At 43.5% G+C, this 14,241-nt stretch overlaps 1 protein-coding gene across 2 annotated transcripts in view; it reads right to left on the bottom strand.

Moving 5' to 3' along the window:
- Positions 1–1,053: 1,053 nt before the first annotated feature.
- CNNM2 (cyclin and CBS domain divalent metal cation transport mediator 2) overlaps positions 1,054–14,241 on the bottom strand; it is a 134,963-nt gene continuing 121,775 nt past the window's right edge. The window contains exons 6-8 of one of the 2 annotated variants that reach the window (XM_056529650.1): positions 8,096–8,158; positions 4,426–4,610; positions 1,054–2,952 (exon numbers count right to left, since the gene is read on the bottom strand). In XM_056529650.1, coding sequence (XP_056385625.1) covers positions 2,743–2,952; positions 4,426–4,610; positions 8,096–8,158 — 458 coding nt within the window. In that variant the 3' untranslated portion in view covers positions 1,054–2,742. The remainder of the gene's footprint in view (positions 2,953–4,425; positions 4,611–8,095; positions 8,159–14,241) is intronic. The other variant, XM_056529651.1, reaches the window with a different exon arrangement.

Here is a 14,241-nt window from a genome sequence, read left to right as displayed (position 1 = left end):
CCACGCCCCCTCCCATTGTCTTGCATTGAGGGGCAGGGCGTGATGTCATGAGGGGGCGGGATATGATGTCACAAGCTCCCAGCGCCGGCTCCAGCATTCGGAACAGTTTGTTTCAAGCGGAGTACCCATTTAATGCCCTAGACAACCCATCAGCTATAATTTTTTTCAAATGACTGGGTGCCAGGACAATACTGCCAATTCCATTGGCACATGGTCAGTGAACATGGTAAGAAGATAGATGCCATTTACTCAAGTCATTGCTTCAACATTCACATACAAGGACTAAGGCGGTAAGCATTTCAGATAACCTATTAATCTCAGAATGTGGAATAGTGCAATACAATACAATACAATTTTTAGGTACCTAGGTGGACAATGATTTAAAGACAATACTTAGCAATCTGTAGTCTTGCATTACATAGGCAACACATTAAAAGGGACTTAAGACTGTTTAACATATTTGAACTTTGTCCATCACTTAAAGGTTATAACAAATGATAGGATCTGCTGTCAAGTCAATCACATTTGTCAGGATTCAGGACCACTTACTCCCCTAAACCATAGTATCCTGGTGTTTATTTTCAGCAGAGATGACCATAGGGGCCAGCATTTGGTATCAGAAGGTACTCCCGTGGAAAACTTTTGTTTTTTTAAATCAACTGGTGCCAGAAAGTTAAACAGATTTGTAAATTCTTTCTGTTAAAAAATCTTAATCCTTCCAGTACTTTTTAGGGGCTGTATACTAAAGAGAAATCCCAAAAAGAAATGCATTTCCTCTGATGTCATGACCACAGTGCTCTCTGCTGACCTCTGCTGTCCATTTTAGGAACTGTCCAGTGCAGCATATATTTGCTATGGGGATTTTCTCCTCCTCTGGACAGTTCCTAAAATGGACAGCAGAGAGCACTGTGGTCATGACATCACAGGAAATGCATTTCTTTTTGGGATTTCTCTTTAGTATACAGCCCCTAAAAGTACTGGAAGGATTCAGATTTTTTAATAGAAGTGATTTACAAATCTGTTTAACTCTCTGGCACCAGTTGATAAAAAAAAAAAAAAAAGTTTTCCATGGGAGTACCCCTTTAAGCCAAACATACAGATGAGTGGCCTGATTCAATGATAAATATGCATACTCTGTAGGCCAAGAGGCCATGTTTACTCCAATGTGTAAAGAAAAACAACCAAGGATTGGGCATGCTGCAGTCCAACGTGTCTGCTCCTCCTCTGCCCAACATTTGTCACGGAGTTAAAGTTTGGAGGGCCCTATACACACAAGATCATTGGTTGATCTTTCTGAAGGTGGTGGGTACAGCAAACTGTTAATTTTATATGTATGGTCACCTTATATCTGACATGAGCGCTGACAATTATATCTTTGGAATAACGTTCAATGGAGACAACCTTTTTGTTGGCCCATTAAATACTGAAAACAATCCGACCAATTCTACATTAAATATTACTGGGGATTTCCTTTCATGGGCTAAGCAAATATTTATGTTCTAGACTTTGGACTATGTAGTCTCTGGTTCCTAGAGAACCCAATATTTGACTTCAAATCAACCAGACTCCTCCTGGTAGGGTGTCTAGTAAGTAGAATATTAAATTTATTAGGAGCCACAGTAGATACCTGACAAAATAAGAACATGTATTGATCCTAGGGAACAGCCTATGTTCTCATAAACATTAGCTTAGCCCACAGCATATTTAAACAAATCCACTGTAATATCTGAATGAAAACAGAGAATGATACAGTGGGGTAAAGCCCCAAACCCAATCAATCGATGGCGCTGTCCAGAAAAGATTTTCTGCTTTTTGCCCCAGTAACTTTTGTCCAAGTGCTGTGTAGGGTATCGGATCTAGATACCATTCACTTTAATGGAGACAAGCTGCAATACCAAATGTTACTGTATACATAGCACCATGCTGAAAGAATGTAGGCAAAATATTGGAATTAATACAATTCTAGGATAGTTAAGATTTAATTTCTGATTGGCAAGTTTAGTGTGACTATTTATGGGTTGAAAATCTGGCCACATTGTGGCATATAAGACATAATGGCTCAGTTAAAGCAAGTTTATGACTTGATTTGCATTCAATAATCCACACTTTATTTAGGGAAATTCTGCATCTATATCAGCACCATTTTCCGGGTTGTAACCCAAATCTCTTTACTGGCTGGACACATGTCTGGAAACCTAGCCGGTTTCTCAAACATAGCAAATATCTTAGTTTTATCTACTGCATTTTTTTTTACATTTTAGATTTATTTAAAAAATTGTTCTAATGTCACTTAGAGGATAATCCCATTAACAAGGTAATAGCTTGGACAAAGCAGGGAATTCCTAAACGTGACCACTAGGACCACTGTTAGGCACTCAGACTGCACATTTTTTACAAACAAAAAACGTAATAAAATTGGAGTGAATTTCAAGACGCGGGCAAGAAGAAATAACATATTTCTTTCCAAATTTTTGTAATTGAGGATTATCATTTTTGGTCTTACACATCAATCCCTAGCATATTATGTGTTCTCTCTTAAGAAGCGTGTCCCCCATGCTTTAAGGGTAATCTCATCAGGTCCGGCCACGGATAGGCTCAGAATCTTTGGTCTCAGGATGCTGGGTGACACGTGGCAGGTGCACGTACTCAATGTGTTTTTGTCGCAGAGACAGAAATCCAGGAATGAAGCTGGAGTATGGAGTGGAGATCGTCCTGAATTTTAGCAAGCTGCGTGACACTGGCTCAGATGGGCCCTTCATTGTGCATACTGTGATTGGACTTGTTGTGTGATACACAGTTCTGTTCATTTAGCAGATTTGCTGTTTCATCGGCTAACCCGTCATGTAGCTCTGTTAGAGTCATTTCAATTTTAGTATTTTCACTGTCTGAGGATTGTGGGGTTTTGTCCATTCGTGAAGCCATTAGGGCATTTTGGTACTGCTGTCTTGTAATCTATTGTGCGGGTAAAAAAAATACAATAAAAAGGATCAGATATTATACCAAAATCATATATCAATGATTTGAATATAAATTGCAAACATTTTGTTTTCCTAAAAAAAAAATTACCAACTGAGTTCTGTTGTCAATTTTTAACCATTTGTTGTTGCTTTGGTACATGGATTCCATTATCCTTTACCCAAGAAGTTGTCTCTATACCCTTTCCTTACCCAGAAGTCCCTCTACCTATTCCCACCCAGGAGTCCCTCTACCTATTCCTCCTCCCAGCAGTCCCTGCACCTATTCCCCCTCCCAGCAGTCCCTCTACGTATTCCCCCACCCAGCAGTCCCTCTACCTATTCCCCCACCCAGCAGTCCCTCTACCTATTCCCCCACCCAGCAGTCCCTCTACCTATTCCCCCACCCAGCAGTCCCTCTACCTATTCCCCCACCCAGCAGTCCCTCTACCTATTCCCCCACCCAGCAGTCCCTCTACCTATTCCCCCACCCAGCAGTCCCTCTACCTATTCCCCCACCCAGCAGTCCCTCTACCTATTCCCCCACCCAGCAGTCCCTCTACCTATTCCCCCACCCAGCAGTCCCTCTACCTATTCCCCCACCCAGTAGTCCCTCTACCTATTCCCCCACCCAGCAGTCCCTCTACCTATTCCCCCTCCCAGCAGTCCCTCTACCTATTACCCCACCCCGCAGTCCCTCTACCTATTTCCCCACCCAGCAGTCCCTCTACCTATTCCCCCACCCAGCAGTCCCTCTACCTATTCCCCCTCCCAGCAGTCCCTCTATCTATTCCCCCTCCCAGCAGACCCCCTATCCATTTCCCCATCCAGTAGTCCCTTCTACCCAATTCCCCAAGCTCAGATGTCCCTTAACATATTCACTCACCCAGACGTCCCCCTTGTAAATAAGCACATGACTAATCATCATATTTCCAGACATACCTTTTTCATCTTCATAGTCCTCTCCATCGCCAAGAAATAAGTCTTTTTGTTAATTTGTAAATTTAAGCTTAAGTACTCAGGGGGCATTACTCAGCATGGCAAGAGCCCAAGTAAGTCCAGCCCGTCTCCTCTTTATCTAATGACTGTCAGTCAAACTGGGTAGACAAATGCAAGAAACAGCAAGGAAGGGAGCATTGTAAAAGAGGGGACATGGGCAGAACTTACCTGGGCTCATGTCGTGTTGGGGAACACCTCCTGGGCACTTGAGTCTCATTTGTTTATAACAAAAAGGCTTATATCTCAGTGCTGAAAAAGGACTATGGAGATAAAAAAGGTGTGCCTGGAATCCTGATGACTGGCCCTATCCAGCCGTGTTTTCCAGGTCAGATTTAAGTTACACCGTCTGCATGTCTTTACATACTCCATAGTTTAACACTGATTTTCCATAGCATACATCAACAATACAGATTAAGGAAAATCTGAACACTGTGATTGTTAAATGCTAATTATTTATATAAAGATATATTACCTTGACAAACTGCATGTCTGTTATGGCTCTCACAGAATAATCGGGAATATATACTTGCAAAAACGAAGCATTTAGCTGGTTGTTACTGCTACCCAGTGTTGGTGTGACAGCGTCGATTCGATCACTTCTGTTTAGAGAGTCCGAATGGTTTAGTCCACAAGGGCGAGGTGGTGACTTATTCTCCGCTAACAAAAAGTAGAAAGAAACAGGAGTTTAAATTCTGCAGCTAAGAGAAACAGTTTCACAAAACGTTTTCTCAAAATTTGCTAATTTTCTTAGGAGGGTGCTGTACTTTCTCAGTAGACTCCTTTAAAGGAGAAGTCTCGTACATAAAGAAAACACTGGGGCCCCTGTGATCTCCGGTGCGGAGCCCTAGCTCTTCACTGGAGCAGTACGTCTCGACCCCCGCCCCCTCCATATACCTCTAAGGGAGAGCCGAAGATAGACGAACAGCTCTCCCATAGAGATATATGGAGGGGGAGGGGGTCGAGGCACATTGCTCCTGGGGAGAGCTGGGTCTCTATACAGGAGATTACGGGGGGCCACAGCGGTTGGAACCCCCGCGATCTGAAAAACGTATCCCCTATCCTGTGGAAAGGGGTTATGTTATTTTTGTACAACATATCTCCTTTAAGCCAAGTCCATCTTTACTATCCTCTTGTTTAAGCTGGGTTCACATCACGTTTTTCCCCATACAGGAGCGCATATAGCAGTTTGCTCTCCTGTATCCTGCTGTATGCGGTCCCGTATGGGGAAAAACGTGATGTGAACCCAGCCTTAGATTGGGGGAAAAAACATTAGAAATGACTGTAAAAAGAAATTTATAGAACATTGCAGAACCCTCTTAAAAAGTTCCCTTAAGGACAACAGACAGCTGTTCCAGGGATTACCTGGTTGTCATGGGTCTGTCTCCTGGAAGCTGCTAAAAACCACACATGCCACACATACAAACAAATGGCCGATAATGTAATATATGGGTCAAATCTGCAAGAGTAGGAGAGATCATACTATTTTTTGCCTCAAAAGTCCCATTTCAAGCTGTCCCTCCATGATGTCCATATGACCTATATATTTTTTTTATATTCTGTACTTATTTAAACAGTATTTTGGTTTTTGACACTTATTACTTGACCACGTTTATCGCTACTGCAAATGGAGGAAAACTCGAACAAAATTAATAGTCCAGAAAACATGTCCATCAGATTTTGCTTCTAAATGGACTACTCCATAACACAACTAGTTTTAATCTAATTTAATCCTGAATTGGAGGAAGTTTAACCCAAGGACAACCTTTTATCTGCCCATACAGTGTAGAATAGATGGACTGGATAAGCCATTTTAGCCTTGTGTGCAGAGTACATTGGAATGATCCTTCATTGGACTGTCTTTTAATCTTTGAATGTACAATATGCAAGGATACCATACAAACATCCTACTGGGTCTTACTAATAAAGTATGTTAAAGTATTTGCTCTCTTCAAGTTGAGAAGTGATTTGTTGTTTTTAGAACCTTCCTCCAGCGCCAATTCACATGCAGTTGTCTACTACTTTACAAAGTGCTGAGCTTTACATTCCTATGTACAAAAGTTTACAAGGTTTTATATGGTGGCACGGGAAAGTCATGGGAAGAAAACTATAAGCTAAACCAAGACCAGATGATTGACAAAGAAATAACACTTTAGATACATACATGTCAGTATATACTTTTAAGGTCATAAATCATAAAAGGCATTTTACTAGTTATATTAATGTTTTACCAATTCTATGAAACACGTAAACTAGAAGAAACCTACTGAAGATTATTTCTCCGTTTCTAATTAAAAAGAGATTATCGCACTTGTAGGGGGAAAAAAAATCTGGCAAATGGTCAAAATCCATGGAGGCCAATAACTTAGTGAGCCTGGAATGTGACTATTCTGAGATGACCAGGAAAAGGAGCCCAGTAACTATGTTGTGTTCTCAGTACTTAAAACGTGGGACTCTTTATACAGAAAACATTTGTAAATTCATATTTAAAATACAATAAAAACTTGACTTGCCTATAAATCCCCCACCACCCCAGCATTGCCCCTGCTCTGGTGTTTCCTGTCAATCCTCCAGCGATGACATCATGCATATCCTTCACATAACATAGCAGCAAAGTGAAAAAGGAAAATCCCTCTATAGGCGCTAGACCTTGGCAAGGATATCACAATGCAATAAGATATTAGTAAAACATGTAGTTTATTCACCAAATGATGCATTTTGGGTTGCCGCACCCTTCTTCAGATCATACCAATCTGAAGAAGGGTGCTGCAACCCGAAACACGTAATTGGTGAATAAACTACATGTTTTACTAATACCTTATTGCATCGTGATATCCTTGCCGAGGTCTAGCGCCTATAGAGGGATTTTCCTTTTTCACTTTGCTGCTATTTCCTCCTGACGGACCTCCATCCCTATGGACTTCACGACCATTATCCACCCATTGGTTTTTGGGTTATATGCGCATTGGTATTGCGCTCAAGGTGAGCATAATAAATTTTCATTTATTCTTTACCATTGGGGTAATACACTAGGCGCCCTTGTGTGGTTGCTTTTTTTCTTTTGTTCACATAACATGGCTTATTACTGGTCTAGGCAGTGTTGCTTACATGTACAGTGTGATACCACTGAAACCTCACAGGACTGGAAGGGAACACCAAAGTGGCAGCAACGCTGGTTTATCTTTTGAGCAAGATATCAGAGCAAGACCTGCCTGCTCAGCCAGTCATTGGCTGCAGTGGTTTCCATCCTCAGTCGGAGATTGGCTGAGAAGGAAAGGTCCTATTGAGAAGGGTGGTCTCGGAAGCAGCAACAAGCGGTGACAAATGGAAGACCAGACTTCACCGGAACGGGAATTGTGGAGAACTGAGGCGCCTCCATGAGCAGGTTTATTTACTTTAGATGACAAGAACAGCCCTGTATGCAGCACTAATGTTATTGTCAAAATAAGGGAAACCCTATTGGAGACCTTTCAATGGTGTCTATTGAGCGCCATTTGGATCTGTGGTATAACAGATACAGCTCAACGTTGTGGACATTTATTATGAACAGAAGCCACTATGCAGACAAACAACTGGCATTGTAGGGTTTAAGACAGCATTCTGATGTCACTGTGGTGAATATAATGGAGTCAATGTATCCAAGGAACCGATGTGTCAGTTCTAATGAGAAGCATTATGAGCTCACCATCATCGTGTCATCAATGTTATGGTAACCACTAGGATGACACTGTCGTCATGGCAACACATTTCACCAGATTTATACCACTATATTTGCGTCACAGTGCTATGGTAACTATTATGAAGTGCTCACTGTCATGGTAGGGTCTACAGTAGACCCTAAATGACACCTTACACATCCTATGAGGTATAGACTAGACTGAGAGTTCTGCTGTACTCTCGGTTACTGACATAGGACTATCCCTGTGAATCCTGATCAAGTACTGCTGGGTCACAACTTAAAGTTGTAACACTGAAGGATCTCAGTACCATCAGTTTACCTTACAAATCAATAACAATGAATTTTCGGTTGATCGGAGGAAGAGGAGTTGATACAGAAGGAGAGCCCACAGTAAAGTACAGTAGAAGGAGAGAGTAAACAGACAAATTGGTGCACAAATAAGTGAATAGAAACATGCATGATTTACCTGGAGAACCAGCTAAGGATTCTGTTCTGCTGACAACAAAGGTACGAGACAGGGACAAGGGAACTGTAATCAAGGAAAGAGGCGATAAGGAACCATCACAAGGCAGAAACAGTCTACACCAGTGCCTCCTGAAGGGATAGGAAGCCATAACATGGATATAATATGGAAAGAAGGTCAGTGGCAGGGGAACAGGAGAACACCTTTTTTTTATTATGGCAAGTTGATTGCTTACAATGTACAAAACAATCAACATCTTCTGGGCATGTTTCTTCTTAAAGGGGTGCTCTGCTGCTCAGCGTTTGGAACAAACTGTTCCGAACGCTGTAGCCGGGAGCTCGTGACTTCATAGTCCCGCCCCCTCGCAATGTCATGTCCCGCCCCCTCAATGCAAGTCTATGGGAGGGGGCGTGACGGCTGTCACGCCCCCTCCCATAGACTTGCATTGAGGGGGCGGGCATGACATCATCAGGGGGTGGGCTATGACATCACGAGCACCCGCCGACGGCTCCAGCGTTCGGAACAGTTTGTTCCAAACGCTGAGCAGCAGAGTACCCCTTTAAGAAGAAACATGCCTGGAAGAACTAAAGATCTTTGGCACTGTAGCACGCCACTATGTTCTTAATTTAAAGGGTATTCCCACCTCAAACACTGATGGCATCTACAGGATATGCAATTATGTCTAATATGTGCAGACCCCAGCAGAGGGACCCACATCTATTGGTAATAAAAAAAATAAAAAAAATTAAAACGGGCCCTCCAGCCCTGTCTGCAGCAACTAAATGTGGCCAGCATTTCGAAAACAGCCAAACGGGCTCTTCTACACAGTTTCCGTATCTCTCAAACTAGTTAGTCAGAAACACAGATCAACGCATGGTGCTATATGCAGCTGTACAACCAGGAGGCCCTTGTTTTGAAGGTTGTACATATGCCATAAGTGTTTAAAATGGGAATACCTCTTTAAAGGGACTCATTAGAATGAGAAAAAAGGTCTGGTTGATAAGAACACATCCATTCTCCACATTGAATGAAATGAGGAGGAGGAGGAGGAAATCCTCTTTCTGCTCCATGCTGAAATGAAGGAGAATAAAGTGGTATGTGGCAGATTTGGAACAGAAATACAAAATCCCATTGATTCAACTGGATTTTACTAGCAGATCCCATCTCAAGGACTGACACTTCAATTTCTCCTGCTAAACTCTGATCAGCGATGGAATTCCCCCATGGAATATATATACACTTATAAATGCAACCACTAGAGATGAGCGAAGTTACAGTGATTCGATTCGTCACGAACCTCTCGGCTCGGCAGTTGCTGACATTATCCTGCATAAATTAGTTCAGCTTTCAGGTGCCCCGGTGGGCTGGAAAAGGTGGATACAGTCCTGGGAGAAAGTAACCTCTGAGCCGAGAGGTTCGTGACGAATCGAATTACTGTAACTTCATTCATCTTTAGCAACCGCTTTGGTCAGTGTTTTCAAATCATTCCACAAACACATTTTAAATTATGATACATAAACATGAACATTTTAATTATTGAAGATTATATTCTCATCAGTGAAGATGTAGTTGATTTACAGGAACATACATGGGAAATCAGCGAGTGTGCACATACGGGATTTTAGTCAGTATTATTTTTTAGCTAAATCCAGGAGTGGAACTGACACACTGAACATTATAATGGAAAGACAAGCACATTTTTCTGTGTTTCAGACCTGCTCCTGGTTAAAGGGGTACTCCCGTGGAAAACTTTTTTTTTTTTTAAATCAACTGGGAGAGCACTCTAAAGTGTTACTGCACCTGTAGTACGACTGTAGGATAACATCAGTGGTCCCTATAAGGTCTCCTGCGGGGTGCACATACGAAGAAGATGAAGTATCAATAAATTTAACAACAAAGGCACGTACGTGCACTCACCGCTCAGCTGAGACAGCTCGGCTTGAAGGTCCGGTCTATGGAAGGCTGGGTCACAGCATAGGTGCAGGTAAGTGGGCGCTCGGAGGCTACGCCGGCTGTTTCACACGTGTATGTGTGCTTCTTCCGGAGGCCGGAAGAAGCACGCATACACGTGTGAAACAGCCGGCATAGCCTCTGAGCGCCCACTTACCTGCACCTATGCTGTGACCCAGCCTTCCGTAGACCGGAACTTCAAGCCGAGCTGTCTCCGCTGAGCGGTGAGTGCACGTACGTGCCTTTGTTGTTAGATTTGTAAATCACTTCTGTTAAAAAATCTTAATCCTTCCAGTACTTTTTAGGGGCTGTATACTAAAGAGCAATCCAAAAAAGAAATGAATTTCCTCTGATGTCATGACCGCAGTGCTCTCTGCTGACATCTCTGTCCATTTTAGGAACTGTCCAGAGCAGGAGAAAATCCCCACAGCAAACATATGCTGCTCTGGACAGTACCTAAAATGGACAGCAGTGAGTACTGATTTCACCGCGGCGGTCCCGAACAGCCCGACTGAATAGCCAGGTTAGTGCTTACAGGACACCGGGGGGGACCTTACCTGCCTCCTCGGTGTCTTCTCCGTTCAGGGATACCCTGTATGGCCGGCCCTCTCCTTCCTCGTCATCACGTCGTCGCGTACGTGCGTAACGACGTGATGACGGCGACGGAGAGCGAGGATACCCGGCCGGCAGCAGAGACGTTCCGGAGCGACGTGGACACGGCGACAGCGATGGAGCGACATCCAGGGCAGCGGTGACGAGTCCGGAGCGGCGGGGACACGTGAGTATTACCTGCTATGCAGTGGTCTTCAATCTGCGGACCTCCAGATGTTGCCAAACTACAACTCCCAGCATGCCCGGACAGCCAACGGCTGTCCGGGCATGCTGGGAGTTGTAGTTTGGCAACATCTGGAGGTCCGTAGATTGAAGACCACTATTGGGTTCAAAATCTTTATTTTTTTAGATTTTGCACCTATAAATTGGGTGCGTCTTATACGCTGGTGCGTCCTATAGGGCGAAAAATACGGTAGGTGTTTCTCATTTATCTCTGAATAAATAATCTGAGCAATTGATATTTTATATTGAGTGAGTTTGCCTATGTGTATTCAGTTTTTGCTATGTAGCTTTATCTACAGGTGAAACTTGAAAAATTAGAATATCATGTAAAAGTTCATTTCGCTCAGTAATGCAACTTAAAAGGTGAAACTAATATATATGAGAGACTCATTACATACAAAGCAAGACAGTTCAAGCCGTGATTTGTCATCATTGTGATGGTTATGGCTTACAGCTCATGAAAACCCCAAAGCCCCCCCCCCAATATATTATATGATTTGGGGAGCCATGTCGTCTGCTGGTGTTGGTCCACTGTGCTTCATTAAAGGGGTACTCCGCCCCTAGACATCTTATCCCCTATCCAAAGGATAGGGGATAAGATGTCAGATCGCCGGGGTCCCGCTGCTGGGGACCCTGGGGATCGCTGCTGCAGCACCCCACTATCATTACTGCACAGAGCGAGATCGCTCTGCACGTAATGACGGGCAAAACAGGGGCCGGAGCATCATTACGTCACGGCTCCGCCCCCTCGTGATGAAACGGCCCACCCCCGTCAATACAAGTCTATGGGAGGGGGCGTGGCGGTCGTCACGCCCCCTGCCATAGACTTGCATTAAGGGGACGGGCCGTTATGTCATGAGGGGCGGAGCCATGACGTAACGCTGCTCCGGCTCCTGTATCGCCCGTCATTACGCACAGAGCGAACTCGCTCTGCGCAGTAATGATAGCACAGTGCCGCAGCGGAGATCCCCGGGGTCCCCAGCAGCGGGACCCCGGCGATCTGACATCTTATCCCCTATCCTTTGGATAGGGGATAAGATGTCTAGGGGCGGAGTACCCCTTTAAGTCCAGGGTCAACGCATCCGTCCACCAGGAGATTTTGGAGCACTTCATGCTTCCTTCCACAGACGAGTTAGTTGCAATACTGAAATAAATGAACTTTTGCACGATATTCTGGTTTTTAGAGTTTCACCTGAATTTACTATTTCCATCTTTCAACTGGCAAACAAATATCTATACAACGTTCACCACAAGATGGCGCTACATAACTCTTTACCTTTTGGCACTAAAAAGAACATTGATCAATGCATTTTTAAAGGGAAATGATGTGTGAATTAGATGCCTGAAATTATGTGTAACTTGCTTTCATTCCTTAAAGGAGTACTCCGGTGGAAAACTTTATTTTTATTTTTTTAAATCATCTGGTGGCAGAAATAAACAGGTAAATTACTTCTATTAAAAATTCTTAATCCTTCCAGTAATTATTAGCGGCTGTATACTACAGAGGAAATTCTTTTATTTTTGGATTTCTTTTCTGTCTGACCACAGAGCTCTCTACTGACACCTCTGTCCATTTCAGGAACTGTCCAGAACAGAATATGGTTGCTATGGTGATTTTCTCCTGCTCCGGACAGTTCCTGCTCCTGACATGGACAGAGGTGTCAGCAGAGAGCACTGTGATTGTGACAGAAAAGAAATCCAAAAAGAAAAGAATTTCCTCTGTAGTATACAGCTGCTAATCAGTACTGGAAGGATTAAGATTTTTTTTATAGAAGTAATTTACAAATCTGTTTAACTTTCTGGCATCAGTTGATTTAAAAAAAAAAAGTTTTCCACCGGAGCACCCCTTTAAAGGGAACCTGTCATCAGTATCATCCGCACTAACCTGTTGTACAGGCTTGTAAGTGTGGGTGTCACAGATGAAAATAATACTTACCGGTCCCTGCTCCGTGCCTTCCTTTTGCCCAATCCCAGCTCTTCGGTACATGCAAATGAGTTGGGTATAGGTCAGGAGGGGGGGATTTCTAAGTGACGTCTGGCTAGCATCTTTCTATTAACGCCTCCTCCCCTGTGCTGAGCCTCCTCTGCTGTAGAATGGAGATCCACTCTGCAGAGGCTTAGCACAGGGGATAAGGAGTTAATAGGAAGATGCTGGCCAGACGTCACTTAGAAATCCCCCCCCCCCCCGGTGCACCAAGCAGGTCATTTGCATGTACTGAAGAACTAGGATTGCCGCGGAAGGAAGGCACAGAGCGGGGACGGGTAAGTATTATTATCACACGTACTACAAGCCTGCACAATAGGTAAGTGCGGGTGATACTGATTACAGATTTCCTTATGAATTTTATGCCTTCAAGAAGTATGCCTGGAGACCTTTCCTCCTCTTTAGCGAAAAGGTATTTTGGGAAGTTCAGCTCAATGAAGAAGATGGGTGCACTTTTAATGGAAGCATGAAATAATACCTTTTCATTGTTAAATATATCACTAAGCTAGATTTTAGGAAATGGCACTACTCATGGCTGTAGGCTGTGTAAGGTATTGCAGCTGAGCTTTAATTAAAGCCCATTGTTATTCCCCTCAGGAGGAAGCACATGTCACTTGTCCATTTCTAGAGGGACTAGGAAGAGCAGGAAGTATTTTAGAGGAGATTTTTTGTATGAAAATGATTATCTTGGGGTTGAAGCGAATGTGTCAGCTGTTTGCACTACTAAGTGCTGCAGACATCATTGGATAGTTATTAGGGTATAAAAGCAGACTTTACCTGGAGCTGATGAGGGTTGCCAAACCTATATAATTGCCTTTTTATTTCCTAGATGCGGAAAGAGTCAAGAAGGTGGAGCCAAGGTGCTCAAGTGGCACAACCTGGCACGCCTACTCGCTCTCCCTAACCTCTAAGCCATTCTTTGACTGACGTACAGGACACTGGCTAGGATGTGAGGGCGAGAGAGAAGGCGTGCCAGGCTGTGGCACTTCAGCAGGTTGGCTCCACCACCTTGACATTTGATGGATAAATTACCTTTTTTCAGCTCCAGAGAATGTAGTTTGCTTTTATAACAGACCAGCTATCCTATCTCTGAGCGCTCCAGCCCCCACCTTCAGAGACAAACTGGTCTCAGGGTCACTCCCAAGACTAGTTTGTCTCAGAAGGTGGAAGCCGGAGCACTCAGATGTTAGAAACACACCCCGTTTTGGAGATCTTTAACGATTAGACACATATCCCCTATCCAGTGGTTTGGAAAAGAGTTTTGCATAAGCAGTGAACCCCTTTAAAACTACTAAGTGGAAAAAGTCCTCTTTTCACTACTGATGCAGTTTTCTGAGCCAAAGCCAGATATGGATTCAGCAGTAAGGAGAAGAATAAGTCC

Source organism: Hyla sarda, chromosome 7 (genome assembly GCF_029499605.1).
Source record: "Hyla sarda isolate aHylSar1 chromosome 7, aHylSar1.hap1, whole genome shotgun sequence".
NCBI classification, from domain to species: domain Eukaryota; kingdom Metazoa; phylum Chordata; class Amphibia; order Anura; family Hylidae; genus Hyla; species Hyla sarda.
This window is presented reverse-complemented; position numbering and strand designations above follow the sequence as displayed.